General features: G+C 45.2%; 1 protein-coding gene across 2 annotated transcripts; it reads right to left on the bottom strand.

The window, feature by feature from the left end:
- Positions 1 to 3,533: 3,533 nt before the first annotated feature.
- Positions 3,534 to 26,202, bottom strand: SLC22A4 (solute carrier family 22 member 4). 2 transcript variants are annotated; one of them, XM_080353288.1, is made up of 10 exons: positions 25,803 to 26,202; positions 19,553 to 19,656; positions 18,025 to 18,179; positions 15,011 to 15,182; positions 13,970 to 14,096; positions 11,838 to 11,938; positions 10,650 to 10,864; positions 9,891 to 10,073; positions 7,320 to 7,455; positions 3,534 to 6,351 (listed from the first exon to the last, which is right to left on the bottom strand). In XM_080353288.1, the coding sequence occupies exons 1-10, from the start codon at positions 26,193 to 26,195 to the stop codon at positions 6,276 to 6,278; spliced, it is 1,662 nt and encodes a 553-aa protein (XP_080209414.1). In that variant the 5' UTR covers positions 26,196 to 26,202; the 3' UTR covers positions 3,534 to 6,275. The 2 variants fall into 2 exon arrangements, with proteins under 2 accessions (XP_080209414.1, XP_080209415.1); XM_080353289.1 differs by having other exon boundaries at positions 15,011 to 15,134.
- Positions 26,203 to 27,269: the final 1,067 nt, after the last annotated feature.

The raw sequence follows: 27,269 nt of genomic DNA, 5'->3' as shown, positions 1-27,269 counted from the left end.
CTGTAAATGACATCTGAAGAAAATGCTGCAGTGGCCGGACAATCTAGACAGTCAAGTTTGTGTGATGAAGCAATGACATAGAAATATGGGGAAGAAAAAAATGTACGTAGCTTGAGTAAGCTGATGATGCGCTCAGATTCTGTTTGCTAGAAAATAAAATAGAAATAGTCAGATATTGGCATTGAATGGAAAATAGAACAGATCTTGCACTCATTGAGGATAAGAGTTTTCAAAACTCAGCGCTGAAAAGGTTTCGATGTACTTGTTTATATTTGGAGCAGAAGGAGGGGCTTTCACAGTAAGGTCTTACATTTTCTTTTTCTCTTCTATGATAAGAGGTAATGAAATACAAGCCTGAAAATCAGGCTGGATTCCCAAACAAAAGAAAATGCCAGTGCTATAGTAAAGCTACTTTACTTGTCCATAAAGCCTGTGCTGTATTTTCTGGTATTGTTGTTACTATCATTTTCTGATACTGCTGTCACTGCCATTGTTCTAGCACATAAGTATAGCTGATGAAGAGCACTGGTGCTCCCTGTGCTCAATATAAAAGATGGACCCTGCCCCTAAAACCTCAGAGATTGTCCCGGAAAGCAAACTGTTAAGGGGGTACAGAGCCATTTTGATCAAAGCCTCTTATGTATCAGAGGTGTATGGGTGAGGCAGAGCCAACAGTCAGCTCTCCTGACTCCTACACTAGCAATTACCTTCTTGAAGACATCAAGGGCAAGAGGAAAAATTGCCAGCTGCGCTCTAGAGTTGCTATTGAATCAATCATTCTTTAGATCAGACCAGAATCCCGTGTCTCTGGATTGAAGATAATACCAGGTGTCTGACTAGCCAAGTATAATGGAATATAATTCACATTCAACTGGCTTCATTATGGTGTATCAGTGTCTGGTCAGGCTGGAGAAGTACATTCTAACTCTGCCCTAAAACCAGTGCAATACTGCTCAGGCTGTTTACACTAAATAGCTTAAAATGTTATGTCATGCTTGTGGAGTGTTTCCAGTTACTACAATTATTTGGTGTTTCTGAGTCTTGTAATAATACAAAGTATTTGGAAAAAACCAGGCTCTTAGAGTCATGACTTAGAGAACGTAAGCAGAAGACATTTTCAACTATTTGATCTTAAGACCGTAAGGTCTTACTCCAAAGACTCTACAACTTGTGGCTGCTAAGAGAGCTGGTAAAAAAACCTGTCAGCACCAAAATACCAGTGAAGTTCTCAACACCCAGCACTTTATTTCAGCCACGTGTCAAGAAGGAGACATCTTAAAAATTCAAGATTTAATTTGCATGTTAATGGTAATTGCTTGCTTTGGAACATTCTTCAGCTGGCTCCAATATTAAAAAAAATACATGGGAGAGGATTAAAAGCAAGTCTTGAGCTAAGGGAATGAGTAAAAAATAGCGTATGGTGCTAAATTAGTATTTAATTCGTGTGTATTTACATTAATATGAAAGCACAGCAAAAGATTGAAAAAAATAACTTTTCCTACCAAATTTGACATCTTTAACAGTAAAGGAGATTGGAATGCTATCCCATCACTTTTATACAAAACATGTAGACTGCCATATGCTCTGTTTAAACAGATATGTTGCCCTCTCTCCCCCAAGCTTTAAAAATTACAATTCAGAATATCAGAATACCAAAGGTATGTATTTCAGTAATGACCAACAATCAACACACATGTAATGTATTAACCAAGGAGTGGGAAAAGAAACCGGTGGCTGAGGAAATCCAGATTTTTTTTTAAGAAAAATTTGGAATGTTGATAAGTTTTTGCTAGCCACTTCATATGTAGCTAGTGCCTAACTTTGGTATGGTTTCAGATGGAGGGCATTCATTGTTTCAGAAGATTAAAGCTTAGAAACATCTCTTTAGGAGACTGGTTAGTATCGTGAGTTTGTGGGTTGTAGAACTTTTTCTCTAAAGCACAAATGAATGCATTAATTCCCTCAGGTCTTTTATCGTTTATTCAATAATACTTTTATTGCAGAAATAAGATTATGAAACCTCCCTAAAATATAAACTTGTAGTATGTATGGCCAAGTAGCTTCCACGACGGTCTCAACACCCTGGGTAAAAGGAAGCAAAGCCAATGCTCTAATGTTAGTTAAAGAAACAGTAGCCTCTTAACATTGTAAACTTCTCAGTAGTGTACTACATTTAACTCAGTGCGCTCTTTCATTTCAGATTTGATTAAGACTAGAACTGTATATTTATTGATGGCTGGTCAGCATCTCTAGTTTCTAATTGTTTTGCTTTGGGTTTTTGTTTGGATATCCTTGAGTGCCTCAAACTCTAAGTGTTCTTATATGTAGCAGTGGAGAGAGAAAGAAATAGAACCAATAAACTGCCTTCTAAGATCTACGTGTAACTGATCTATGTGATAAGTTACTATTCTTCTGTTAAAGAAAAAGGATGTTTTTGTTTTATGTTACCTGTCTTGTAACCGTATAACCATTCCTACACTATACTATTTATATGTAAGTTTAAGTGACAGTAAAACTAAACTGTCCTGCCCAAATTCCTCAATTCAGTTTAATCTCTCTTGTGTTTTTTCTGCAATCTCATTGCTACTAAATTCTACTCTCATCTTTGGGTGAGGAGGGCAGGAACAAGCATTGATAAACTGCTATTGAATGAACTACTGTTTCCCTTCTCATTTTCTGTTCAGAGGAGGCCTCACTTGACTACGTGCCTCATATTTTGGGGTCTAAATTTTTGGGTGTTGCTGTTGACGTGTCTAAAATCCACATTGATTGCCAAGACAAGGGTCTGTTGCTACTTTGCACAACTGTTACCAACTGTTCTGAGTTCACCAATAGCACCAGTGGCACCAGTTCCTCTTGTTCAGCAGCCCAGTGTAAATTTGGTCTATCCTAGTGATAAGAGGAACAAAAGTCTTTTAGAAACCTGTAGGCCTAATGTAACAAGACTAGACTTAATGTAACAGGAACTTAATAGAGAAACAATAGCTATATAGAGACTGGACATGAGGCAAAGTGTGATGGCCTTGGTTTGCAAGCTGGGAAAGCGGAATGTTCCACTAAATGAAGAGTGAGCTACGTGACTTTTGCTGTGTAGTAGCACAAAACAACAACATGCATGCTCAACAAATTAGGTCAAGAAGCTGAGAGTGGGGTGGGCACCAGAGAACCCCAATGAAGATCCTTGAATACCAGAGATGGACTTCTGGCAAAGAGTGGGATTATATAAATAATGTATGTTTAATGCATGAGCTAAGCAGTAGAAACAAATGAATATGAAATTGGTATGTATAATAAATACCAAGAAGTGTAAGTTACCCACACCCTCAGTTAGAGGAACTGGGGTGCTGCAATCCAAGTGCTGGCTTTTTAACACTTTCAAAACAGTGCTAAGGAGTCTTTTTTGCCAACTTTTCTGTATTTTCTTATTCGTGGAAGAGCTCATTTTAGGATTTTATTTTCACACTTTATCCATGCTAAATATGTTGTAAATCACTAAACGTCTTTGCACAAAGCATTAAAGTTAGGATATTTTATTCTTCAATTACAGACCACATGGGAAGCAGGTCACACAATGCTAGTGCACATTTTTATTACAATGAAGACAGAAGTTAATGAGTGATGGTTACTACAGTTTCGTATATGCTTTAGCAGGTCAAATACACCAACTGGGGATCAAAGGTTGCACAGAGAGACCCAACGGAAGGTGACTGAGGTGGCACAGTGGGAGCGATCCAGGCCGTGCTTCCCTCCCATCCCCAGGTCAGAGCCTTCCAGGCACCCTCAGCTGCACATGTGGCCCCCACCAAGCGTCTGACACACAGAAAACTCACTGATGGTTGCTATGAGAGCCTTAAATAGCTCACTAGCAATGCTTTTAATTTCTGCCAATAGCTACCAAGCCAGTGCTGTTTTCTTCAAATAGTAACTCTACAGACACTGGCACTCAGATCCATTCCTGTTTGATTCTTCCACAGACTATTGCTGTTTGGGTTTCTTCAGACATCCCCATGTGAGCCTGGGAAAGATACTGTCAGAGGACAGAAATTCTCCTTGCAAATGCTTCATCAGCTGAAGCAATCTCCTTTTCCTGTTTTTAATATGCTCAGACACCGTCAGGCCTTTTAACATCATCACATACTTTTCAGAAAGGCATTCCACTCTTGTGAAAGATTTTGGTTTAAATCTGCCATTAAAAATACTAAAATGGGACACTAGCTTGAGATCAATGGTATAAGTAAGAAAAATGAGACTGATTAAAACAAGATGTTTAAAAAAAAACCCCCACAACCCTTAAAAAAGGAAAACTAGGTTTTAGGATACTACAAAGTTCAAGAGTACAAAAATATTTACCTTTTAGAAATACCCAGGCCTACAATCACATAAAATAAGTATCAACTTACTTAATATAAAAATCTTCATAAAAATATGGCCACCCATATTTAACCAAGTCCTCAAACCTGCCCTACACTGGATATAAAGGCTTTGTTGAGAAATTTAGTTATGTCTAAACAGCTATTCTATAGATTAACTTTTTAATAAGTAAAACCAAGATTAAATACTGCTGTTCTTAGAGAAAATCCAGCTTGAGAAGGGATGAGAACACCCAGAGTCACAGGATAATGTTTTCCTCATGCCACACTACATCTATGGCAAAAGCAAAACTGCAGAAAATTAATATGAAGGCAAACAGTATTTCCACATCCCAAAGAGCAGCTTGAAATAATTGCACAAGTTCCTTGCATTTAAATATTACAAAGCTTTATATTTGTGCTTGAACTTAGAGGGAGAGCCTCATCCCTGTGCTTAGTGCCAGCACGGAACTACTTGCTAAGAACTCTCACATTGGAGATGAGACATTGTGCTTTTGTTGGCTGTTATTCACAGAGGATAAAAATCAGCCTACCAGGTCTGACAGATTTTGTGGCTAAGAAGTGCATGCATAGCTAATAAATAGAAAAATAAAAGTTATTATACTTTTTTCAAACTATGTAGTGTCCGTAAAACAGTAGTAGCACAACTCTGAGCTCTACATTATTTTTCATCCAATCTAGATTTGCTGAATGTTTTGTTTTGTTTTTTTAATGCATGTATAACCTGTAGGATTTGAAAAACAAAATACCAGTTTTGTTGGCATTTTGTTTTGAAAAACTGTGGTCCCGAATTAGTCCTTTTGCATTTTTAGCAGCTGCAGGTGGACATCTCCAGTACAGAACGGTAGCTTTTCGCAAGCATCAAATGCCCTTTAAATTTGTAAATGGTACAAAGGTTTTGCAGAGGCTTTTGAAACGGCAATGATCTTTCTCTAAAGGTACAGAACAATGCGGTATATATCCAAAGGAGAAATGAAATGCTTTGGAAAAAAAACCCACAAAAGATCTAAAAAACTGCTTATGCCAACATACCATGAAAAAGCCAAAAGTCAAAGCTGCACGGCATGTTTTGACAGGATCACTGACTCACTAAAGCCCACGTTTCTTTGGAAAGAAGGCACGGCCCATCAGAAGGTCAGCAAGCCACAGTCCTTACTCTGTTTTGGAGATTTCCCCCGAGCCCCAAAGACACTGAACATTCATAAAGCCCAAGGATTTCAGTGGGCTCAGGCTTTATGAAAAAGCATCAGCAGAGACAAGTGGATCCCAGGTCCTGGGACAAACAAGCAACATCAAAGGATAAGCTGATACCATGTTTAAAAAACACATCCTTGCAGCGAAATCTATGTCTGCTTTGGTACAATTAAATTCAGATCCCACTTAGTCTACCAGGCTTTGGTCACAGATTTCAAAGGAGGCCAGAATCTTCCTTTTAAGAGCATGTACTGAGATTTTTCAAAGACAGATGCCCAGCTCCCCTTCATCCAGTAAACACGTACAGCAAGAAAAACACCCGCGCTGTTTGCTAGCTTTTTTTTTTTTTTCCTTTAAGCAGCTTTCACTGAATATCTGACCGACTGGAGTAATTGTTGCTACTATTCCTAAGGCTAATTTCTAGCTTATTCCTCAAATCAGGTTTAGCACAGATAGGCCCCCATTTCTCAACAGGGACAAATCTGTATCTGCTCTCACATCCCAGGTATCAGGACACCGCATCACAGACTAAGAGTCCTACCAGACAACATCTGCTCAGTAAACTTGGTATTTGGGTACAGTAGCACAGGGGATAATCACTATGGTGCAGTTGCACTGACTGTTGGGTGTTGTTTGTTTTCCTCTGGCAGAATATGCATTTTGAGAAGATCTTGTTCTTCTTTAGGCCCCTCTGAGAGTGTGTGTCCTTCTTCACAAAGGTGTTACCAGAATTTTAGGACTCTCCTTTGAATTCCTAATGTCAGTGGTTTGCTGGCCGTTTCTGAAACTGAAAACAAGTAGAAGACTTAGAAGCTAGAGAACATTTTATAGGGTGTTATCAGATACTTCCTCCTCCTCATTAGCACCGCTAAAAAATACACGTTACACCACTAATATAAATATTAGGAAAACCCCAAGTGCTCTGTCAAGTCTGCCTTTCCAGAAGGCAGAAGCAGTGCAGCAAACAACACTTGGAACTTGAACATAATTCAGTGATTGTAATTCAGTTACTTCAGCCTGTTTATACAAGAAGCCCGTAAAGGTAATCTGGTTTGACTCTAGGATTTCTAGCTATAGTTTGTCAACCACAAAGCTGAAAAGCTGTAAGTCAAACATATGAGACATCGTAATTGTGATAAAGAGCAGCATACGCTACTTGAGCATTCTGGCCCTGGAATTGTTCTAATTCTGGAAGCATAATGACAGCTCCTTATGCGACTGGGGATTTCTGTCAAGCTATTATTGCTTATAAGGGCAGATTCTGTTCCAGAACAAGTTCTCACTAAGCTGGATGGGAGCTGTGAAGCTGCACTTGGGCTAATTCAGTTTTTCTCTGCTGCTCCCAAGAATTTTCTTCCTGTTATGGTAACTGGCAAACACTGGCCATCTTCACTGCTCCCACACTATAATGTCGTCCTACTAAATAGATAGTTTAAATGAAGAGTTAAGGAGAGCGAATGATATAAAAGGATGGGAAGTGTTGGGAGATATGAAGTTACAGCCTCAAGGTGATGTAAAGGCCATCCTTGATCTGCAAGTCCCTGCTTTCAAGCAATCAGCTCTCAGGTTCAGAGATCCTGGAGAAACTGCATAACGTCAACGGCCATCAAATTAACAACCCAATAAAATAATCTAAAGGGCACTTTGAAAGCTTTGATGTTTTGCAGTGGGTCTGATGAAACATGGTGAAAAGGGTTTACGTAGAAAGAGGTCCTGAATTAATGTGAAGCACGGGACGGATGCGAGCTGCCTTACCATTTCACCTTCAGCATCTGCTCGAAGGTCTCAGGCAGGGGGTTGCCGTAGCTCTCCGGGAGAAACAGGATAAGGATCCCGATCAGGACAGTCAGGCTTCCCATCAGGATATAGGGTAGGAATCTGTCATAGGCACCTGGCAGAACACAGGACATCACAACACCATTGATATGTCCACAATCAACAAACTCGTGTAAAATTTATACTACAGACATCATAGTAATGCATAATTAATTTAGAATAATTAGCTTGAATCTTTGTGAATATCAAAGGTGAATCCAAAACTGAATTACATCTGGTATCTGCTAGTAAATGAAGGAGTTTTTCAGTTTTAAAACTACAACATATGCTCTGGTACAGTCACCACCTACCATCAGTTTCATGCCATCCCCTGTGTTTGTGTAACAGCTAATAGGTTTCCTGTACATTTTCAATGGGGGTAGCCAACATCTTTGCAATGTAACAGCTCTGCTGGGATCACTTCTGGAGTTCTCAGTACTACACTGCCATCTGGAACCAAATCCTCAGGTAAATAATTCAATATGAGGAAATAAAAGTACTCATAAGCAACCAAGCACTCATCGCCTGCCTGGGATTGTGCATGCTACTGGTCTTGTACAAAAGAAGAGACTGATGGCAGCTGAACAGGTCAACTTCAGACTAATGGGCCATTAATGGGGGAATCCTAAAATACCTTCTTTATTGCAAGGAGCAGAAGCACCAGGCCTCCTGTGACAGACAAGATGCTCTGACCTTGGAATACTCAGAATATTATTTTGGACTAGAAGGCAGCAGCCCCTGCTGGTAGCCTGAAGCCATTGCACAATGTTTGGGCAGGATGCAAGATCTGCGAGTCACATTAGCACAGCAATTAAAAGGTCTTTGGGTAAAGGCAATAGCTAGGAGTTAAACTATCTAAGGGAGAGAAAGTCCTAAATTGGACCTCACAGCTTTATTTTTTAGCTGGGATAGAACAGTATGCTTTATAGCGTATGGAATAAGCTAGGATTACAGTGAAGGTCCCTGGGTATTTCACATAGAGCCAAAGTTTGTGATTTGATCTCTTCTGTGTGCACAAGTAGGACGAACTGCAAGGTCCTAATTTAGCTGTAGCAAATATCAGCAGCTGACAAGTTTCTCCTAAAACCTCCTAAAGTTTAGGAAACTATTCTGATGACCGGAACAAAATTTTTTAAAGGCTGAGCCTATGGAAACCTGGGAGGAAAAAAAAAGAAAGAAAGAAACAAAACAAACAAACAAAAAAACCCTGGAAAACAAAAAACCAAAACACTAAAAACTTCATCCTTTCTACATCTCTCTGTTACTGGTACTTGTGCTGCAATGGAGACTAGGGAGCATCACACTCCTGCTGTCTCTTTTACTTTACATTTGTGCTGAACAAGTATGAAATAAAGATAATGTATTTTCATTATTTTTAGTACAGCGTGTTATAGCCACACTGGAATGTAGAGGTGAGACAACACAGGTGAGCTGCAGATAGTCTCTCCCCTTTCCTGGCATAGTGAACCAGCACTAACCCCTCAGCAGCACACCAGTAGCGTTCTGCCAGAGCTGGCAAAGTCACGCTCCGTTCATATTGAAGGTTTCAGCAAGAAGCAAAACTCTTCAGGCACAGAGCAGAGCTGCATTGGGTCCAGTGGCGGTAGAAGGAAACAAATGTGTGAGTGAAAGAAACAGGATATTGAGCACCACGTATTAAGCAGGCAGACAATATTCACAGATATTTCCATCTTTAATCCCCTTACCTCTGTTACCCTTTCCTATCTGCAATAAGAGGATCATATTAAAAAAAAAACCCAAACAAATAACAATTAATATTTGTGCAGCATTCAGAATGTGATGGTAATTATAGTCAAAATAAAAAAAAAAGGCCTCTGAGGAAATCAGTAACTCTGCTTAGATAACAAGGTATGAACAATAATCAAAACCAAAATGAGTGCTGAGGTGCCTGGGTTAGTAATGGGAAAAAAAAAAGAAAAAAAGAAATCACTTAATGAAGGTCACAATTAAACACCCTCTTGTGCTGCTTAGTCTGCATATTTCCCATCAATTGCTCCGGAAAACACAGATTTGGGGGATGTTTGGATTCCCTTCTGGTTTACCTGCTCCTGACATACCCATCTTGGGACATGCAGGAAGAGCACAAGCCAATGAACCTACCACTGCATTTCCTCTACTTGCAAGATCGTTTCTTGTCACACTCTCTTGGGAAACTATCTGGTGCCCCAGGGGTAACATCCGTTGCCAAAATGTGACCAGTTCTAAGCCCAGCCACTCTGTTTGCACAGTTTATAAACACCAGAAGTGCCTTGGACCAGCTCAGACCCACTCCAGCCTCAATAAAGGAAAAAAAGTGCCTGATTCTTCTGCAAAACCCAAGGAGCTCCACTTAATTCCTGCAGTGTATGGCCGTGAACTCGGACACAAGGTGAGAGATGGGACTTATAAGACAAAAATGAAAGGACTTAAAGCTGCGCCTGTGCTCTAGAAGCTCCAATAACTTCTCTGAGCAGTTGTGCAGCAAAAGGCAAGAAATGCAAGGTGTCTCACCCAGGTAAACAAAGTAAGGAGCAAGGATGCTGCCCAGCCTGGAAGCCATGGAAGTAGCTCCAACTGCCATATTTCGCACTAGCGTTGGGTATAGCTCCACGTTGTAGACATAAAGCATTGAAAAGGCAGCTGTTATGCCAAATTTTCCAAGCATCACCAGACCAATAGACAGGACATCAAAATCTGGAGGAGAAAAAATAAAATCAAGGTGAATAAATTTTTTTAATTATACAATGTACTAGCCCCATCTTCAGATGACTTGGCTCCAAACTTCCCGCTGAGCCTAATGTAGATGCTCAGGTTATTTTGTACGTTTCATATTTTGGTTCTTCCCCAGTAAACAGCATTATTGAAATGGAACAAAATCCTGGATTACACACCAACAAAGCACAAACTTAAATCCATGTCTTTTTCGCAAAAAAACGGTGGCGATTTATCCATAGTGAAATCTGGAAGACTTCCAGGTTCTTTTAGCCTCTACACACAACCAGATAAATCACAGTACACTTTTGGCTGTCATTTTACAAGCTGGTTCCCCTGGACTATAAAAAGCTTAGTAATTAGACACAATAAATGATGGCTGTCCCTGACTCAGCATATACACTTAAAAAAGAAATCACAGCTGCAAGTGATCAGCATAAACTTAACCTCAAATTCTAAATTTGATCATAGTTTCCAGTAATTTTACAGAACTAACAGATAGCACCGTGCAATATTTCTAACATTTTATACAATTAAGTCACAAATTGAACCTCGTACCTGCGGGCACGAGCTGAATGAAGAGGACAACACCTCCCCCTAAAACCAAGGTGCCAGATAAGGAGTAGCGCCGAGGGAAGGAGTGGAGGAGAAGCCAGGCGATGACATAGGCTGGAACCTCAATAACCGCCGCCAGGAAACAGTTGATGTAGGCATTGCCATGCCAGTTTGGAGTGCTGAGGGACAGGCCAAAGTAACCAACTGACGTGAAAAACCTGAGAAAAGCAATAAAACCAAATGATTCCAGAAACACCAGGCTCTGAATGCTTCCAGTGTTGCTTCAGATGTCGTTACAAAAACAGGATGTGGCAACGCACTGCCATAGGCATCGTGGCTTAAAAAAACCACAATCTCAGTGGAAACCCCATCTTTCTAATTCTGTCATCCCTTCCAGTGATCACATCCACAGCAGCTTGAAGAGACCTCTGATTTCTCTGCCCTTCCTACATGCACTACACCAAGTAAAAAGCTTTGTGGAAGTTGTTCACAATGGCTTTTCACTGCAATGGACTCATTGACACAATGAAATAACTCCTGAAAACTTCCCATGCCAACTACATTCCTTCTTGTAGCAAACTCCAGTGACAGGATCTCCTCCCACCCTCAGCAGTTCCGTTACATCTAATGTAACCTTCACGAGAGAGCTGGATGTTTGGGTTTCAAATCTCAAAACTCTATTACTATGGCATGCCAAGTGTGCCAGTTCCTTTCTGTTAGGGGAAATAGGTACAGAAAAGTGTGCTGGTTTGACTGAATGGTATTATTGGGTCCTCATTCCTCGTGGCTGCAAGATGGGCACTGTAGAGAAACAGAACAAAATCGCTGGCCATGGGTCTAGTTCTTGCTATGTTACTGAGTTGCTGCCTCTGCTTCAAGAACATTTCTCTTCAAATAGATATTATAGACATGGGAGCTTCATTTAAAAAGAAAAAAAAAAGGCAACAGAATTTAAAGTACACAAGCTGTTATGTATAGTTTCCTATTTTACGTCTGAGTCAAGGCTACTGCCTCCATACTCTTGTGTGTTAATGCGTCGAGGGTGCAAGGACACTGAGGGCCATTTACCCACCATGGACCATGTACAGACAAGCTCCGAGCCTGAGACTTGTTACCTAAACCTGTGGTATGTGCCCTCAAATTAGAAATTGTTCTATTGTCTGGATACTTTAGGAATACACATTTCCTTACCACAAAAGTATTGACATAATAGTAATAGTTGCAATGTTTCGGGTTCGAAATAGGTCCAGAAGGATAGCCTTCTGCTGCTGCTGAGGCTTCGAATCCTGCATCTGAAGGAAAAAGGAAAACAAAACCAAAAAAATTCCCACACACCTAAGAGCAAAACAACCTCTGCACACCCACAAGTTGGGCAGTTATGAAGTTATGACTCTATCAGGAGATAACTGGCCAGCCCATGACCACTTCTGCAGCCCGGAGGTAGAGCTCGTCTCTGCACCCAGCTGTACTCCACAGTAGTTTCCATTTTTTGGTTAAAAATAAGGTGGCACTGAGACACAACACCATGCCGACTGATTAAAAAGAAGTATTAGCCGACAAGAAAAAAAACATTAACACATCCTTAATGATCTAACTCATCCTTAACAAGCTAACACAGTACTTCCAGAGTAACCTCATTGCTAAAGGCATTTTTCTGTGTGCTGTCCGCTCAAGTCTCTTCTGTTCAACCTTCACAAACAGTGTGAAATAAATGCAAAAAAGTTGCCCAGTTTTCTGCCTGCTGGTTGGCACCCTGCTGGAGATGGGGACGAGGACGGGTGCCAGGGTTTATGTGGAAGCCAGGAAGCATTATGGGAGCATCCACCACATCAGATCAGAGACCGAGGGTCCAGTTTGAGGCTCAAAGCTGGGACATGGGTGGCATGAGGGTGGCATGAGGGTGCCCTTCTGCCAGCCTAGTGAGCCCTGGCTGGGCTGAAGCTGCTGCTCACACCCAGGCTTTCCCTCAAGCCCACAGAATAAGCCACCCTGTCAGTCTCTGTGGGGCTGCCCAGGAGATTTCCCATCCTAGGAAGAGAGGATGGTTTCTGAGGAATCTGTGTCTAGCATTCCAAGGAGTATCTTCCCACTTCAATCAAGAACTTAAAGTACAAACATCATCCTCAGGCTTTTGCAGACAGATGCTTTCACACACAAGATTCCAATGAAGTAAGGGACAGCTGAGCTGCTGTTTGGTCTCAAAAATACGCAGGAGCGATGAAAACTCGTGCTGGAGCCTGAAAAAGTCACATCCAGTATGAAAGACGACTGAACTCTTGCTGTGAAGTAAAGGAAGTGCTTTTCTATGGTTTCTGTAGGATGAGCTTCTCACAGCTGGAACAGGTACTCGAATTTACACTGGAACAGACACTTGGAAAAGAGATCTTCAGCAGATCAGCCAAAATGTAAGCATGATGTTAAAGAGCTGGATCCCGCCACAGGAGGTGCAGCATGCAACAGCTCTCTCCTGCAGATACTGCAGAAGACCACACGATGCTTTGTTTTCTGCTCTACCAGGAGACATAAACTGCAGGTGCCAGTATAATGAAGCAAAGCAAGATCTGACATACAAATACGTGGTTATTGCTGGAAGCGTTGCTGGTTTCTTTGCATAAGAAAAATGTCTGAGCCTCTCCAGAAGGAGCTCTGGAGAGGGAAAAGCCACATGACGGGGTGATGAGCACAAGGACCAGCTGTGCTGCTCCCAGCTTGCTGCGGTGCTAGGTTTGTTCTAGGCATTCTCCTTTTAACCAATAAATATGATATACAAGGAAAAACAAACAAATAAACCAGGCCTGAAGAAAAGCTTAATGTTCTTCACTGCCTTTGCTATCATCACACTTTTCAAGTGCCCATGTAGCACTCGGGTGATTTTGCGGGTTTGTGCAACCACAGGAGTCCCTCCGTGCAGCCCCTACACGTGTGGGTGACAATTGAGGGTCCCCAGCACAGCCCACTGCAAAGGGCTGATGTTAAACTGCAAACTGCTAAAACTACACCAATCTGAAACAGGGATAAACATGTCTTCCTCTGGTCTTCTCAGGGCACAAAGGATGAAGCAATCTGGGTCACCCTTGCTCTGAAAACCACAACAACCACCACTGAGGAAGAGAATTCTACTGTTAAAAAAACAAACAAATAAAAAATCCCTCTGGCTTCTCATTTTGAACTTGCTAACCCAGCACCTACCTCACACCACCAATCACTGCCAGCCTCTAAGAGCTGCTGCTCCAAAACATTTCTCTGCTGGCATTTCCCAACAAGTCAACGGGCCAAAGGGGAAACTGCCACCGAGGTAAAATACCAGAACATATGAAACATACCTCCGTGGTGTCAAAAAGCACGGCTGGGGCTGGAACACCATTTAATTTTGCAGCCTTTCGGATAATAACTTCTGCCTCCTTATATCTTCCCTGGGAGATCAGCCACCGTGGGGATTCAGGAATGATCCTGCAATCAGTTTCAGAATAAATGACTCAACGTTTTCACAAAGTAAGAAGTTATTAAAAACACATGTATCTTTTTTATGAGTTAGGCTCTCATCTCACAGATTGCTTGCAGCAGAAGACAGTCAGCACAGAAGCATGTGAGCAATGTAATGCATGGATTTGTCCCACTGGGATCAGTGGGAGAATTCAAATATATGAGATGTTTTTATTCTCATGTTGAAGTAGATACACAACTGGGCCCTTGTCCTGGGTGGTTGTATTTCAAGGAATAGAGTCATAAAACAACTTTGGTTGGAAAAGACCCTCAAGATCACTGAGTCCAACCATTAACCCAACACTGTCACTAACCCATGTCCCTCAGAACCTCATCTCTGCGTCTGTTCAACCCCTCCAGGGATGGTGACCACCACTGCCCTGGGCAGCCTTTTCCAATGCCTGACAACCCTTTCTGGGAATAAATTTGTCCTAATACCTAATCTAGACCTCCTCTGGCGAAACTTGAGGCTGTTTCCTCTCATCTTATTAAAAAATAAAAGAAAGAAGCAAAGGTAGAATGAATCACCACCTAGTACTATAGGGGTAAACTCGAGGTGGTTAACAGTGTCCAGAGTTAGGATTCAAACACAGAATTCCCAAGCTGCTCTGCAAAGCTGATGAAAAAGTGGCTTCAAGCACACGGCCAGCACCAGTGAGGCTCTGAAGGTAGTTAACTCAACTTAAAACTGGCAAAAAAAAAGCAAACAAAAAACCCCCCCAACTCCCACCTCAAAGTAAAGCCTCCTTACATGGCAAATAGGGTAAAAAAAAAAAAAGAGGAGAAATGAGGAAATGAGACACCTCAACACCTTGTCATTACCCAGTACCTGGAAGGGAGGGGACATGGGGAGCGTGGCCTTGTGGCGTGGGGACACTCACCACCAGAGCGGGATGCAGAACAGTCCCGGGACGGTGAGTGCCAGCAGCAGCATCTGCCAGTCTCTGATGAAGTAAGCAAACAGTGGCAGCAACATGTAGCCAATTGCAAAAAATATGCAAACTCCTAATGTAGAGAATATAATACGAACTGATTTGCCAAGAATTTCTGTTCCTGTTTAAAACAAGGGAGGTTGGATTAGCATTTTAACTCTTTCTGTTAAATCATGACTAAATACTTTACTGCATTCACAAAAAAATAAGCTAAACAATCTTAGAAAAGAGTGGTTTCTCTTATAATACTTAAAGGGACACTGTCAAGGAGAAATGGTCCAAGAAATTATGATTATCACAGTGCTATTAATCTGGTGGGAGGTTCCTCCAGATGCTTGTTGTGCATCTCCCCTGGAGCTGCCATTGGACCACCCATGAGACCAGCACCAGCAGTCTGGGAGTCTGATACAAAACCATTTTCAATACTAAACTTACCCTGTTTCCCCAAAAATAAGCCCTAGTTACAGTTCATAAAAAAGTCAATTTAAATAGTGTCCAGGCATACATGTAAAAAAGTAAAACATTTTGGAGCAAAAGTTAATATAAGACCCTGTCTTATTCTCAGGGAAAACGGGTAATTACCAATCAGTATTTGCTCACAGATCTAGCAGAGGATTTAGAGACCTGCTGTTCAGTGAGTTCTTCTCTATTGCAAAGGCTGGCAAAATGAAAGAGAAACAGCCGACAGTGGACTTTACATGTTTCACATCTGCCAGGAGTTTACATGCGTTTTGAAGAGAAAATGAAGGCTACCATGTGGAACCACACAGCAAAACATGAACCCTCTGTGGTGTGCTCCAAGGACATGGAGGTGAAGGGATCCCAGTGCTGTTGATGGAGCACCAGAGGCAGACGCAAAAGCGTGAAGCTGCTGTGGTACCATGGGGACAAGACTGAGACCACTGGTCAGCTACTGCGTGCTTGCAAACAGGCTGAGCTTGGAGTGGAAGAGTTTATGTCACATTTTTTGTCCTCTGTGTCAGCCCAGGAATGTGCACCCACACAGCTAAAGCAGCTCAGCTGATGGGCAGGAACTTGAATGTATGTTAAAAGCCTAAACATTGCTTGGCACTGCAGAACTTCTCCACAGCAGTGAGTCCTGTTCCTTCCAGCTGCATGAAACAGCTCATCACATCCTCTCCTCATGGGAAGGACTGAGCAGAGGGGATTTCAGTTATCTCCATTAGCCTCATTTCCAAACTACTGAGCTCCACTACTACACACACTAACTCCAGCTGATCTATTGGGTGAACTGAAAGAGCTGTGAGGACCTGAAGGAGCTTCACTCCTCCCTGGTCCCTTTCCCTGCCTGGAAAATCTGCTTCTGTCCTTCCCAGTGGTTTGTGGGATGGCAGGGAAGAGCTGTCAGTGACAGAGTGGTCACTGCAGCACCATACGGACTCACCCAGTACAGAAATTATCAGAGATCATCAGGAACCTTCAGATGAAGGAGCAACTTCTGTTTGCTTTGATTAATGCATTGTCTGAGACAGATATGGGCAGGCACGGGGAATGACCAGCAGACTCTCAGGAGCCTTCCCAATGCACTTGGCTGAAACACAGCCTCCTCCCCGACTTGACCCGTCTGGGATTTAAGGTGCAGGTCATCGCTGAGCCCTTCTGGGGCTGGCAGACTGACACGAGTGCTTCGGGATGAAAGGACATGCCGCACATCAAGGCAGCATGCCGACCTGCATCCAGCACCGCCTGTGTTCCTGGGCCAGCTGTGGAGCTGTGTCTCTGCCTGATCAGATCCCACACCCCCTTTAGAGGGACTCGTGCAACACAAATTTCACCTGCGTACAAGAGGATTTCCAGTCAAGCCCTGCACCTCCCAGCCTTCCTACAGCAGGTGTTTGCTCCAGATTCATCAGCTCCGCTCAAGAGTTAACTCCCAGGATGGAGGGAGCAGTGGCGATGGCAATGGCAAGGGATCTCCCCCGTGACAGTCTGACCTATTTAATCCTCGCAGTGGTGACTCACGGCTGCCTGGGGACACACCACCATATCCCTTCCATAACACTGATTTCATATCGTGCTCTTCTGCTCTGTTTTTTCCCCGTTAAAGTCTCATGGGGTTGGAAAGAACAGCATTAACTATTAGAATATGGTTTTAATTTAGACTAGCTCACACTCCAATCTACAAGTTTTAAATTTGACACTAGTGGTTTAAAAGCTGACAGAGAAGTATATATCGCTATTTTAAAGACAGCTCTTGCAAATCCCAACTTCTCCCGGAGGCTGCATCCATCACCCCAGTAATTCACCAGTGCAGTTGCCTTTCCTGAAAACCCTGAGATGTTGGGGGTCCCCCTTTCCCCACAGGGTCCCTGGGCAGTGACTGTGGCCATGCAGCCTCCCCACAGTCACTGGCTCTTTCTTTCTATGCTGCCCATAGAAAACAAAACAAACCTTGCGCAATAAAATCAGGGACTTCATCACTAGCCTCAGCACCAAGACCAGTGACTTTATGGCTAATGGAGTCTCTAACACCCACCTGGCTCCTCTGCTCCCATCTTCCTACTGTGTCTGGAAATGCTGGTTTGCTCCAAGGGTTTGCAGCCAGGTATGTACCAACCACTGTGCAAAGGCACAGAGCGGCAGGGAGGACCCAAATGCCCTCTCTATCTCAGACCTGCTTTTTCTGCTAACAAACCCTGAATGCTTCCTGCAACATCTTCTCCAAAAAGGAGGGAAATTGATGATTATTTAGAGGTTTCCTGCTCTCATCTTTTTCTCTAACCTGTAGGAAGTATAGGCTTGACACATCCAAGAGCAAAAGAAAGAAATCATACTAGGCTAAATGAGGAATTGTACCAGTGAGGATTTGCTGCTAACTAAATGATGCAAGTTCACAGGAAACAAACAAAAAAAAACCAAAACCAAACAAAACTCAAACCAAACCAAAACCAAAAAAACAGTACATTAATTGAGACTTTAATCTAATGCTGACATACTCATACCCAGTATGAAAGCCACCACGTAGTTAGAGATCTGTCCCATCCCCACCAGGAGAAAGAGCACTGTGAACATCTCCCAGCTGGTAGAGAAGATCTGCAGGAAGCTGAAGCCAGTCTGCACCGCCATCGTCAAAAAAAGGATGTTCTTCCTGCCAAACCTTTCGCAAAAGATAAAGGAGATCATCATTGAAACAGTATTTATTTATGGAGCAGGGCTATATAGAAGAGCATGAGGGAACACAAATATGGAACCTCAAGAGATATGGCTCAGAACAAAATGAAGTTTCATTAATTTTAAAGAATTTTGTTTCTCATTTTCATATGCACTAAAAAAAAGGTACAATTTCCAAGATGCAGGAAATAAACCAAGAAGAAAAATTAAGAGCAGAAACTTCAGAGAGGCACTAGAAAGGAACTAGAGAGACTAGACAACAGGATAGAAGAGAAACCTGAAGATTGCAAGGCACACAGCCAAAAGTTGGGAAATTATGACATTTAGTCTACTGGCATCTATACATTGAAACACAGTTATGCTTTGAATCTGCTAAATAGTTCTATCAGCTAGTGTCAGTCTCTCTGAGCTGCCATACATATTGCACTCTTTCTCTCACCCACTTGTCTGCATGCGAAGTCTGTAGCATTTTCTTATGGAAATGTAAGAGCGAGCACATGCAGGGGTTTGCACCAGCAAGATTTAGTTATTATCTCATCTCCTTTTCGAACAGTAACACTGACTGACTTCTGCACCCAGGGCAGGAGTTGGGAGATTAGATTCAGATCACATGGAATTTAATGCTGGAGGCTTTAGGATTAAGGCTCCCGTTGAGTTTTGAAACCCCTCTGTTAAACCCAGCACTGCTGCCCTTATGAATTCCTCACTAACAGGGAGCAGCCAAAGCGGTATCAGAGACCCCACCATAACAATATGGAAAAAAAGGCTCAGGGCTCTTTGAAACAGAACATATATTCTGCATTCAACATTTGCAAGGCCAAAACTTCAATAGTGCTGAGATAATTATCAAATGTCTGTAATGATTTTTTTACTATTTCACATCTACTTAGAGGCTATGTTGATTGCTATCCATTTACAGGTTATCTTTTCTTTTCTTCCTCTTGGATATGCTTATTTTATTGCCAGCAAACCAACTCTTCAATGCAGAGCTTCCATTCAAAGGTTGTTTCTGTCCTGCAGCTCCAAGAACGGACTGACTGTTAACGTGTGACAAAAAACATTTCTTGAACTACTAAAAAGGCCAGATACAGAAACAAGCGTGGTCACAAAGGGAAAACCGCCACATCAATCTGCAAGCAGCCACACTGGCTCCTTGCAGAGACCAGCTCTTGATCTCCTGAAGTACCCAAAAGGCAGCTGGGGTAGACCGAGGGTGGGATTTTTGAAGAAGCCAGGCCAGTTACCTAATTTTAATCAAAACTCAGAGAGCTGGACTCTTAACTCCCTTACAAATGCAGCATCCATGGCAGCAGCTCAGCCCAGCTCTGCCCACGAGCAGACCAGGAGCAGCGGCATTACCTGTCCGAGAGCTGCCCCGAGATGAAGGAGCCGATGAGGACCCCCACAAAGAACAAGGAGGTGGTCAGCGGTGCTTTCCAGTCGTTCTCGCACACTAGGTTCCACTGCAAGAGAAGGGCCCATGCTCAGATGCAGTCACATCGAGCCTCACCCAGGGGGTTATTGGCTGGAGACACACATGTTTCCACAGCATTTAATTTAGTTTCCCCACACCTGCATTTCCACCCATCGCTGGCACCAGCGCTGTTTCCACAGCAAAGGTCGCTACCAGCATGTCCTGATTAAAGCACAAAAAAAAAGGAAAATCATTGCCTCGAGTCCCATCAGGCTGAAACACCAGCAGCCATCTGATGGGACCCCATCACCTCGGAAGTGGGTGAGCAGCCAGCAATGCCAGCCCCATGGGCAGTCAGTGTGTGCAGCCTCATTTCCAGCACAAACACCGCACCACATGCCCATCAGGCCCTCCCAACACCCAGGACCTGCCTCCCCATGGCCTGAGATGCTTCTCACCAGAAAAACAGAGTGATGGTGATGGGCAGGAGACGGCCCCATCCCTGGCTAGGGATGGTTTCCAGTTTACCTGACCCCTGCCATCACAAAAACTGTTGTTTCTCCAATTTCTGGGTTCAACAAGAAATACACAAGATGCACAGAATAAAATCTCTTTTCCCATGCTGACACATTTACAAAAGCCTTCCCATCATCACAAGCTGCATGGCTGACTCACTGCCCATCGCTCAGCCTCGCGACCAGACCCAGCTCGGGCTGGAGGCTTAGGACAGGAGCCAGTGTGGAAACTTCCACCTAAAGCTGCTCATAACCCCAGACAGGGTTTAAAAAAACAAAAAACAGCATCATGAGCCTCTGTCCACTGAAGCTACAGCTGAATGTGTTTCTGCTGCGGCTTGCTGCTGTCCCGGTGACTAACCTCTCAGTCAAGACACGCCTGCCAGGAGCAGTTATGGATTGACTTCAAAACTGTCAGTCTCATGTTAGATAATTCTAACACAAAGGTAAGAGAATTAGCTCACAGATCAAAGTATAGCATAATTCTCATAATTAGCCGTGCTATCAGAGAGCAGAGACATTGCCCTGGCTGTGCCCAGGGAACGAAGGGGCCAAGCCCAAGCAGAGGCAGTGGAGCAGAAAACTCTGCTCTGGGCTGCCCAGGCTCCTCCACTGAGCTGCCGGCAACAAAAAGGAGCAACTTTTGCATTACAAAGAGATGCCGGTGCCACCTGACAGCACTGAGAGTCCTGCCAAAACCCAAGCAAACAGCCGATGGCTGGTCGGCTGGGCTTCACTTCTGCTGCAGAAGAACAAGCAGAAATAAACCCCAAAGCAGTGGGGATGTGTTGTGGTTTGGTGGATTTTGCTCTGGACTATAATTCAGGAAAGTGATGCAATCAATGCCTATTTTCAGGCAGAATGAAGGTACGCTGCCATGGGTACTTTTGTGCCTCTGCCCAGCTTGCAAAGTAGCACCAGCTACGGGACAAAAAGAGATGAATTGAGCTTCAAAATGCAGCCCATGCCTCTTTGAGAAACACAGCAAGTCTTTAAGATGGGAATATGGAGATTTGAAGACTGAAACCTGAAACGTGCCTCCACTACTTAAATCTGATTAATAACAAAAAAGACCCCTATGGCAGCCACTTCTGTGAGAGATTTTCTGGTCCCTGCTGGGAAGGGAGAGGCGGTGAGGTGTGGGCTGGCACCTGCGCTTATCTTTGCTGTGTTTGATAAGGTGGGTGTGAGCACGTGGGTCAGGAGGGCTCCCATATGTTCAGGGATGTTAATTGTGAAAAATATACGAAGGGATCTGTTTCACGTCAAATACAACCCATATTTCTGTGAAGGAGCTTGGTGGAGATCAAGCCCCATATTTAAAACACAAATGCAGCTTCAGGAAACAGCACTAAAAGGAAAAGTTTCAGCAGCTCTGCACCAGCTGGGCTCACCTGGTCCCTGCGGTACAGAGACATTTTGTCACATCCCCTGCAGCTCCCTTTCCCCGCTCTGGGAAAGCTGGTGACTGCCCCAGAGGGCAGCATTTGCAGCCAATACAAACTATTATCAATGATCTGGGCACTGAGCATCCCGCTCTGGGGCTGCCGGTGCAGCACCTGCTCCCAGACCTTCAGACTTCAGTCACTCGAGGTTAAGGGTCGGTGTTTTTAAAATGCCTCCACCATGCCAAAGGCACTTTGGTTGCAGAACAAATCCAGCTAAATAATAACTTGTTCATGACACTGAGTTGCTTCCTGTGTTTCCTTGGTGCCAAATGGTTCCTATGCAGCCGTTCACTCTACTGTTTCTAATGGCATACCCACAGATAGCAAAAATTCACTATACAGGGTCGCGTCTTTAAGATGTGTGGGATGTGGTAAACAGCCAGCTGGCTGGAGAGGGGACGCTGGCTACAAGAACTTGCTGTATTTAACCAGAAAACAGAAACACACAAAACCCATCTGACTCCAAGCATACCTGAAGCTGCTGAGTGAAAAAAAACCACAGCACTTGTTTTGAGTCCAATACCACACACAGCACATGGGATCTGGGAGAAGATCTGTACAGCCCTACTCTATAGGCAGACCTCGTCTTTTCCCAAAACACCAGCCTCCCCTCCACAAAGGTGCTCTCTCTCATGCCCTGGCACTGCACAGTGATGGAGCATGTGTTGACAGGGTAAGATTTTAGTAGTGATTGAATACATAGGGCTTTAAGGTGTTCTCTGTATGCTGACTCCATGCAATTAGTACTTGGAAAAAGAATAAATTTAACTTATTTGAGCTTTTCCTTAGAGCCTGCATCCATTGCAGCCAGCGCCAAGCACACCATGGAGCTGCAGCCCAGCCGCAGCGAAACTACCCACAGCTATGACTTCCGAACCATCTGTGCTGGACTAATTATTCATTAACCAGAAAATAAGTAATTCTGTAATGTCCCTGGCAAAGCATACTGGAAAGCAAAGTTCATATAAGCTTCCAAGCAAGTGCTTTGAACACTAGGAATAAGAGCTCCTCAAGAAGAACACTTAAATCACTTTATTGCCATCAAATCCTTCCAACTCTTTCCCACAAGCTCCCAGCTACTAGAAGAGCAAGTTCTGCTGGGTGCTGCCAGCAGGAATGTTATGGATGGACAAGGTTTCTGAAACACTGAAACTGCTGGAGAAGGTACACTGATTGCCCAGCGAACAGGGAAAAGGTGCTGGGAGACAGCCTGGCTCAAGGGAATTAACTGTATGCTAATGCACCACTCCAGAGAGCAAAACTGGTGCATGTGCTTCAATCTTTAATTATGGTCAGAGCTCAGCACTGTTGCCTGGAATTAAAGCAGAAGTAGGTTAAGTTTCAGACAGAAAACTCCAACGAAACAAAAATACATATGTTAAAATGTAGATTAATTTCAAAGCACAGATGACAGAAAGCAGAACGGGTGGTGACAGAGTAGCAGCCCTGGTGACCCCAAACCAGGACCTTCTAGATCAGCTGAACCCCTCATGCAAGCGCAGGTGGCACTGACCCCGTGCAGCAGCCACCTGCTTAGGTGAAAAATGGTGATTTGATGTCAGGACAACCAGAGGAGCTGCAGCAGACAGGAACTGCTCTGGAAATGGGGAGAGGTGGCTGGGCCAAGGGGAACCTGCCAAGGTGCCCAGCTGAGCCCTGCAAAGCAAAACGAGACCCTGCAGCCCCTCCACAGCTGCAGGATCACACCTCACCCCACACTGACCCCACGTTTCCACATGCTCACCATTATGCTTACAGCCTCATTCTTACCACCCTGCCCTGTTTATCTGCTTTTTCACCTGTGCTGTGGACACATTCACTTTTCTGACATCATTTCAATTTTAAAACTAAGCACATGACCGAGTCTGGGATCCTCTGTTCCCAGAGTTTAGCATGTCCCCATAGACCAAGTGACACCAGTGCTGAGCTGGCATCTCCAAGCCTGTTCCTTTCAAGCACCAGTAGTAACAGGATTTGATGCAACTGCACGAACCAAATAACACCTGCAGCACTTAATCCTGCACCGTCAAGTTTTGCTCCTCAGTTGAGTTCTTGAACTGAAGATGTTTTTTGACTGAGCTTTCCTGATGGCATGTCTTGGCTTGTCTTTCATAATACAGAGAAAAATGTTGGGTACAAAAGTAATCATCTCAAATTTAACTCAACTACTTCTTTTCAGGGTTTCATCAGAGCCTGTTTTCCTTGTTTTAAAACCAAATTCGCTATTTTTTCCAAATGTCCATGACAATTTTTAAACAAAATAAGTATCTTTCTTTTCCATCTGGCTTACAGATGGGAATCTGGCACTTGGTTTCCATCTCCGAATGTGCTGTTGCCTCTCTGCTGTGTCCCAGGCTCCATGGTAACCCCCCCGCCCCGCTGTGTTCCATCCAAATCTGGTACAGAGGCTCTTGTTTGGCATCTGCCAACACAAGGTGTTCACTTCTTTAAGAAGGAACAGCATTTCTCCTCCTTTTGCTTCATTTACTGTCTCAGAGCAATTGCTGATTCCAAACCACAGACTGTGAGTTCACAGTCACCCCAGGTTAATCTGGCCTCCCTCCAGCAGTGAGCATTGGGACACTGCCTGTGGCTACCACACTGCCTGTGACTACCAGTGAGCACTGGGGCACTGCCTGTGGCTGCCAGTGAGCACTGGGGCACTGCCTGTGGCTACTGGGCACCTGCCATGTGGCATGTGCCAGCCCATGGGTTTATGGCCGGGCACATTTACATGCAGCATGTGGGCTGCAGCCAGGCTGCCGCTCGAGTTCACTCATGGCCTGGAGCAGGATGAGCTTCCCAAACACCCTTGCCTTGATGTGATGTTGTAAGGGATCCCCAGTGGCTGAGCACAACCACCAGCACAAACAACAAGAGATATGCACACAAAGGCACCATGGGTGACAATGGCTTCATTTTGGGCATGCAAGGGGAGGCAGCATCCCCTGCCCGTGTCCTGCCCTCCTCCAGCATGGAGCCGTTCCCCACTTGCCTCCCTCCCTGTACGCTTCAGTGCAGCTGAGCCCATGTCTGCACAGACCCTGCCTGTATCCCTGGGGCACAAACCTTGCTCCTGTGTCCCTGGGACGTAGACCCACATCCACATGCCTCTCAGTCAAGACTGTTCCTGGCTGGGGCTCCATGCAACAGTTTTTGTTGGCAGATGTTGCTGCTGAGTCACGGGGACTTGAGCCAAGAGCCACATACCCGCTCCGTGCCATGCACCCTGAGTGTGAGCCATCAGTGTGTGAGCAGGGTGTCCCTCAGCTACCTGGGGTACACTGCTTGTCTGAATGACTGTGGAGCCCACCAGCTGCCAAACCCAAACACTGGCTGGTATAAGGATGAGCCTGTTATTCCTTGAACCGCCTCACAAAACACAAAAGAGCAGCAGTAACTCTGCAGCTTCAGGGCAATCATGTTTTCCTTCTCTACCAGAGCTCCAAGCTCCCCACCAGTGCAAGCAGACAGACAGCATGTCCCTGTTGGAGCATGGCCAGAAAACCCAAACAAGTGTTCACATGACCTGTCACCATCCATGCTCCCATAAGACACCCAGTACAAATGATGCCATTGTACAATCTTAAAAAAAACAAAGTCAACAGCTTGGCTGTAGCCTGAGGGAAGGTTCTGTCAGGAACCTGCCACAGCATGCCAGGCACGCCACAGACCGCAGGCACCAACCACAGCACCTGCCTCACACCAACGCTGATGGCCACCAAAGCCACCAGCACAGCTGGCAGCATTGGCACAGGGTGCTGGCACCAGCAAGGGCCCACCACTGCTCTAGACCCATCCGGGCTGCTTGTGTGTTTACCAGAAAGCATCCATGTCCCCATTCAAAGTGTCACTGGGAACAAGTGTCAGATTCCATCAGACGGAAAGTTTACTGGGACAGTCAGTGTGCCGACAGAAGGAAACGATCAGGCTTCTATTTTCAGCCTTTGCCTCCCCCTCCACACAAACCCCCTCTCCAAATAAAACAAGCTGAAGTTTCAATGGAAAACACCACCGAGATAACGAGGACTGGGGGCTCCTCCGGGGGCTGTTCCCCCCACATGCTCCCTCCTCTCCCCACAGCATCCGACCCTTTCTCACAGACACTTGCCCTCCTGGTTGTTGCTCTCTGTACATGCCCCCCTCGCAAGGCACAACGACCCCCCAAAGCCCTGGCAAAGCCCGGCCGGTCACAGCCTCTCCCGGGGCATCGGGGCCCCGCGGCCGCGCACCTCGGTGACGATGGTGGAGTGGTAGACGTCGCGGCTGTACTCCCAGCCGTCCAGGCACGGCTCCTGCTCCAGCGACCCCAGCTCCACATCGGATCCCGGCAGCAGCCCCAGCGCCGAGAAGTTGGCAAGCGCGGCCAGGTTGTAGCGGCGGCAGCGGCTCGGAGCCGCCTGGCCGTCCCGCAGCTCCAGCGGGATGCTCGCGTTCAGCCACTCGCCGCTCAGGTTGGCCCCGCGGGGCACTGCGCACCGGTGCTCGGGGATGCCGGCCAGGAAAACGACCGACATCCCGTTGAAGCCGTTAGGGATGGTGCTGGCGCTGAGGAGGAAGAAAACGAGCCTCTGGAAGCGGCCCCACTCGCCCAGGAAGGCGGTGGCCGCATCGTAGTCGCGCATGGCGCGGCGCGGGTCTTCCGCGGCTCTGCGCGCACCGCGGGTGCCCCGCGCGGCGGCTCCGCCCCGGCCCGGCCCCCCGCGGAGGCGGCGCGTCCCGGCGGGTGCCTGCGGCCCCGCTCCGGGGGGCGGTGAGGAGGGGAGAGGATGCTGCCGGCCCCTCAGCATCCCCGGGGCCGGAGGCACATGGGCACTCACGTTTGCTCCGCAGTCGGCTCCAGGGCTTTCCAAGGAGGCATTTTCCGATTTTGCACCGAGAATATTTAGCAGATTTATTTTAAATCGCCGCTCGGGGACTCCTGACTGTCAGCCGAGGCGGTCAGGGCTGCGCCGGTATCGGCGGTTCGGCACCCGCGGCCGGGCGCGACCCCGCTACGCCCACGGCTGGGATGGGCGGGCTGGCTCGGCAGCTGCTGCCGGTAAGAAATCGGCGTCCGATGAGACTGGGCGCAACGCGATGGTTCCATCGTCCCGAGCCCTCTCCGGCGCCCTGAAACCAGCCCTTTCTGGAACCTGAATCAGGTTTCTCCCTGTAATGCCGCTGCAAGATGGATGAATATCACTGCGCAATGCACCCTGCAAGAGCTGGGCAAAACCGACAGTCACGATAATAGTTAATAAATAGGAAACTAGAACAGCTCTCGATCAAACCATGTGCAGGGGGGGCTGCCGGGAGAAGCACCCGTGGTACGCGGGATACTGCTTGAGGCAGCAGCAATATGAGCCCCTCCTTCGCACTGACACAGCTTTAGAAATCAAATGTGTTCACGCCCCCGAAAATCTGTGATTATCTGCAGCCCAGTGTTTTTTTCCCGGTGGTGTTTATGCAACAGACAAGGTCAGAGCAGACACTGCTGAAGGAGCCTGTAGCAGTCTGGCCTCAGGAGAGGAGCTTTTTATATTCCGGTTTGCTATCTGTTAACTATTACCGTTTCACACGTGACTCTTGGCTTTGCCTGGAGCGAGATATGTAGATAGCTGGTAAAGCCATTTCAGAAATCTGAGCAACACTGTCATCTGAAATATATCTCAAGGGGCACTCAGAAACACGATGGTGTTTGAAATATGCACAGCACT

Source organism: Nesoenas mayeri, assembly GCF_963082525.1.
Source record: "Nesoenas mayeri genome assembly, chromosome: 14".
Taxonomy (NCBI): domain Eukaryota; kingdom Metazoa; phylum Chordata; class Aves; order Columbiformes; family Columbidae; genus Nesoenas; species Nesoenas mayeri.
Note: the sequence above shows the minus strand (reverse complement) of the source record. Positions and strands in the feature narration are given on the sequence as shown.

Bases quoted from the DNA above. Each gene is read 5' to 3' on its own strand.
- SLC22A4 (XM_080353288.1), bottom strand. From the start codon at position 26,195: ATGCGCGACTACGATGCGGCCACCGCCTTCCTGGGCGAGTGGGGCCGC. The intron at 19,657-25,802 runs GTGCGCGGCCGC...CTTCTCTTGCAG, and splicing joins ACTCCACCATCGTCACCGAG to TGGAACCTAGTGTGCGAGAA. The intron at 6,352-7,319 runs GTAAGGCAGCTC...ACTTGTTTTCAG, and splicing joins CAGATGCTGAAGGTGAAATG to TTTCAGAAACGGCCAGCAAA.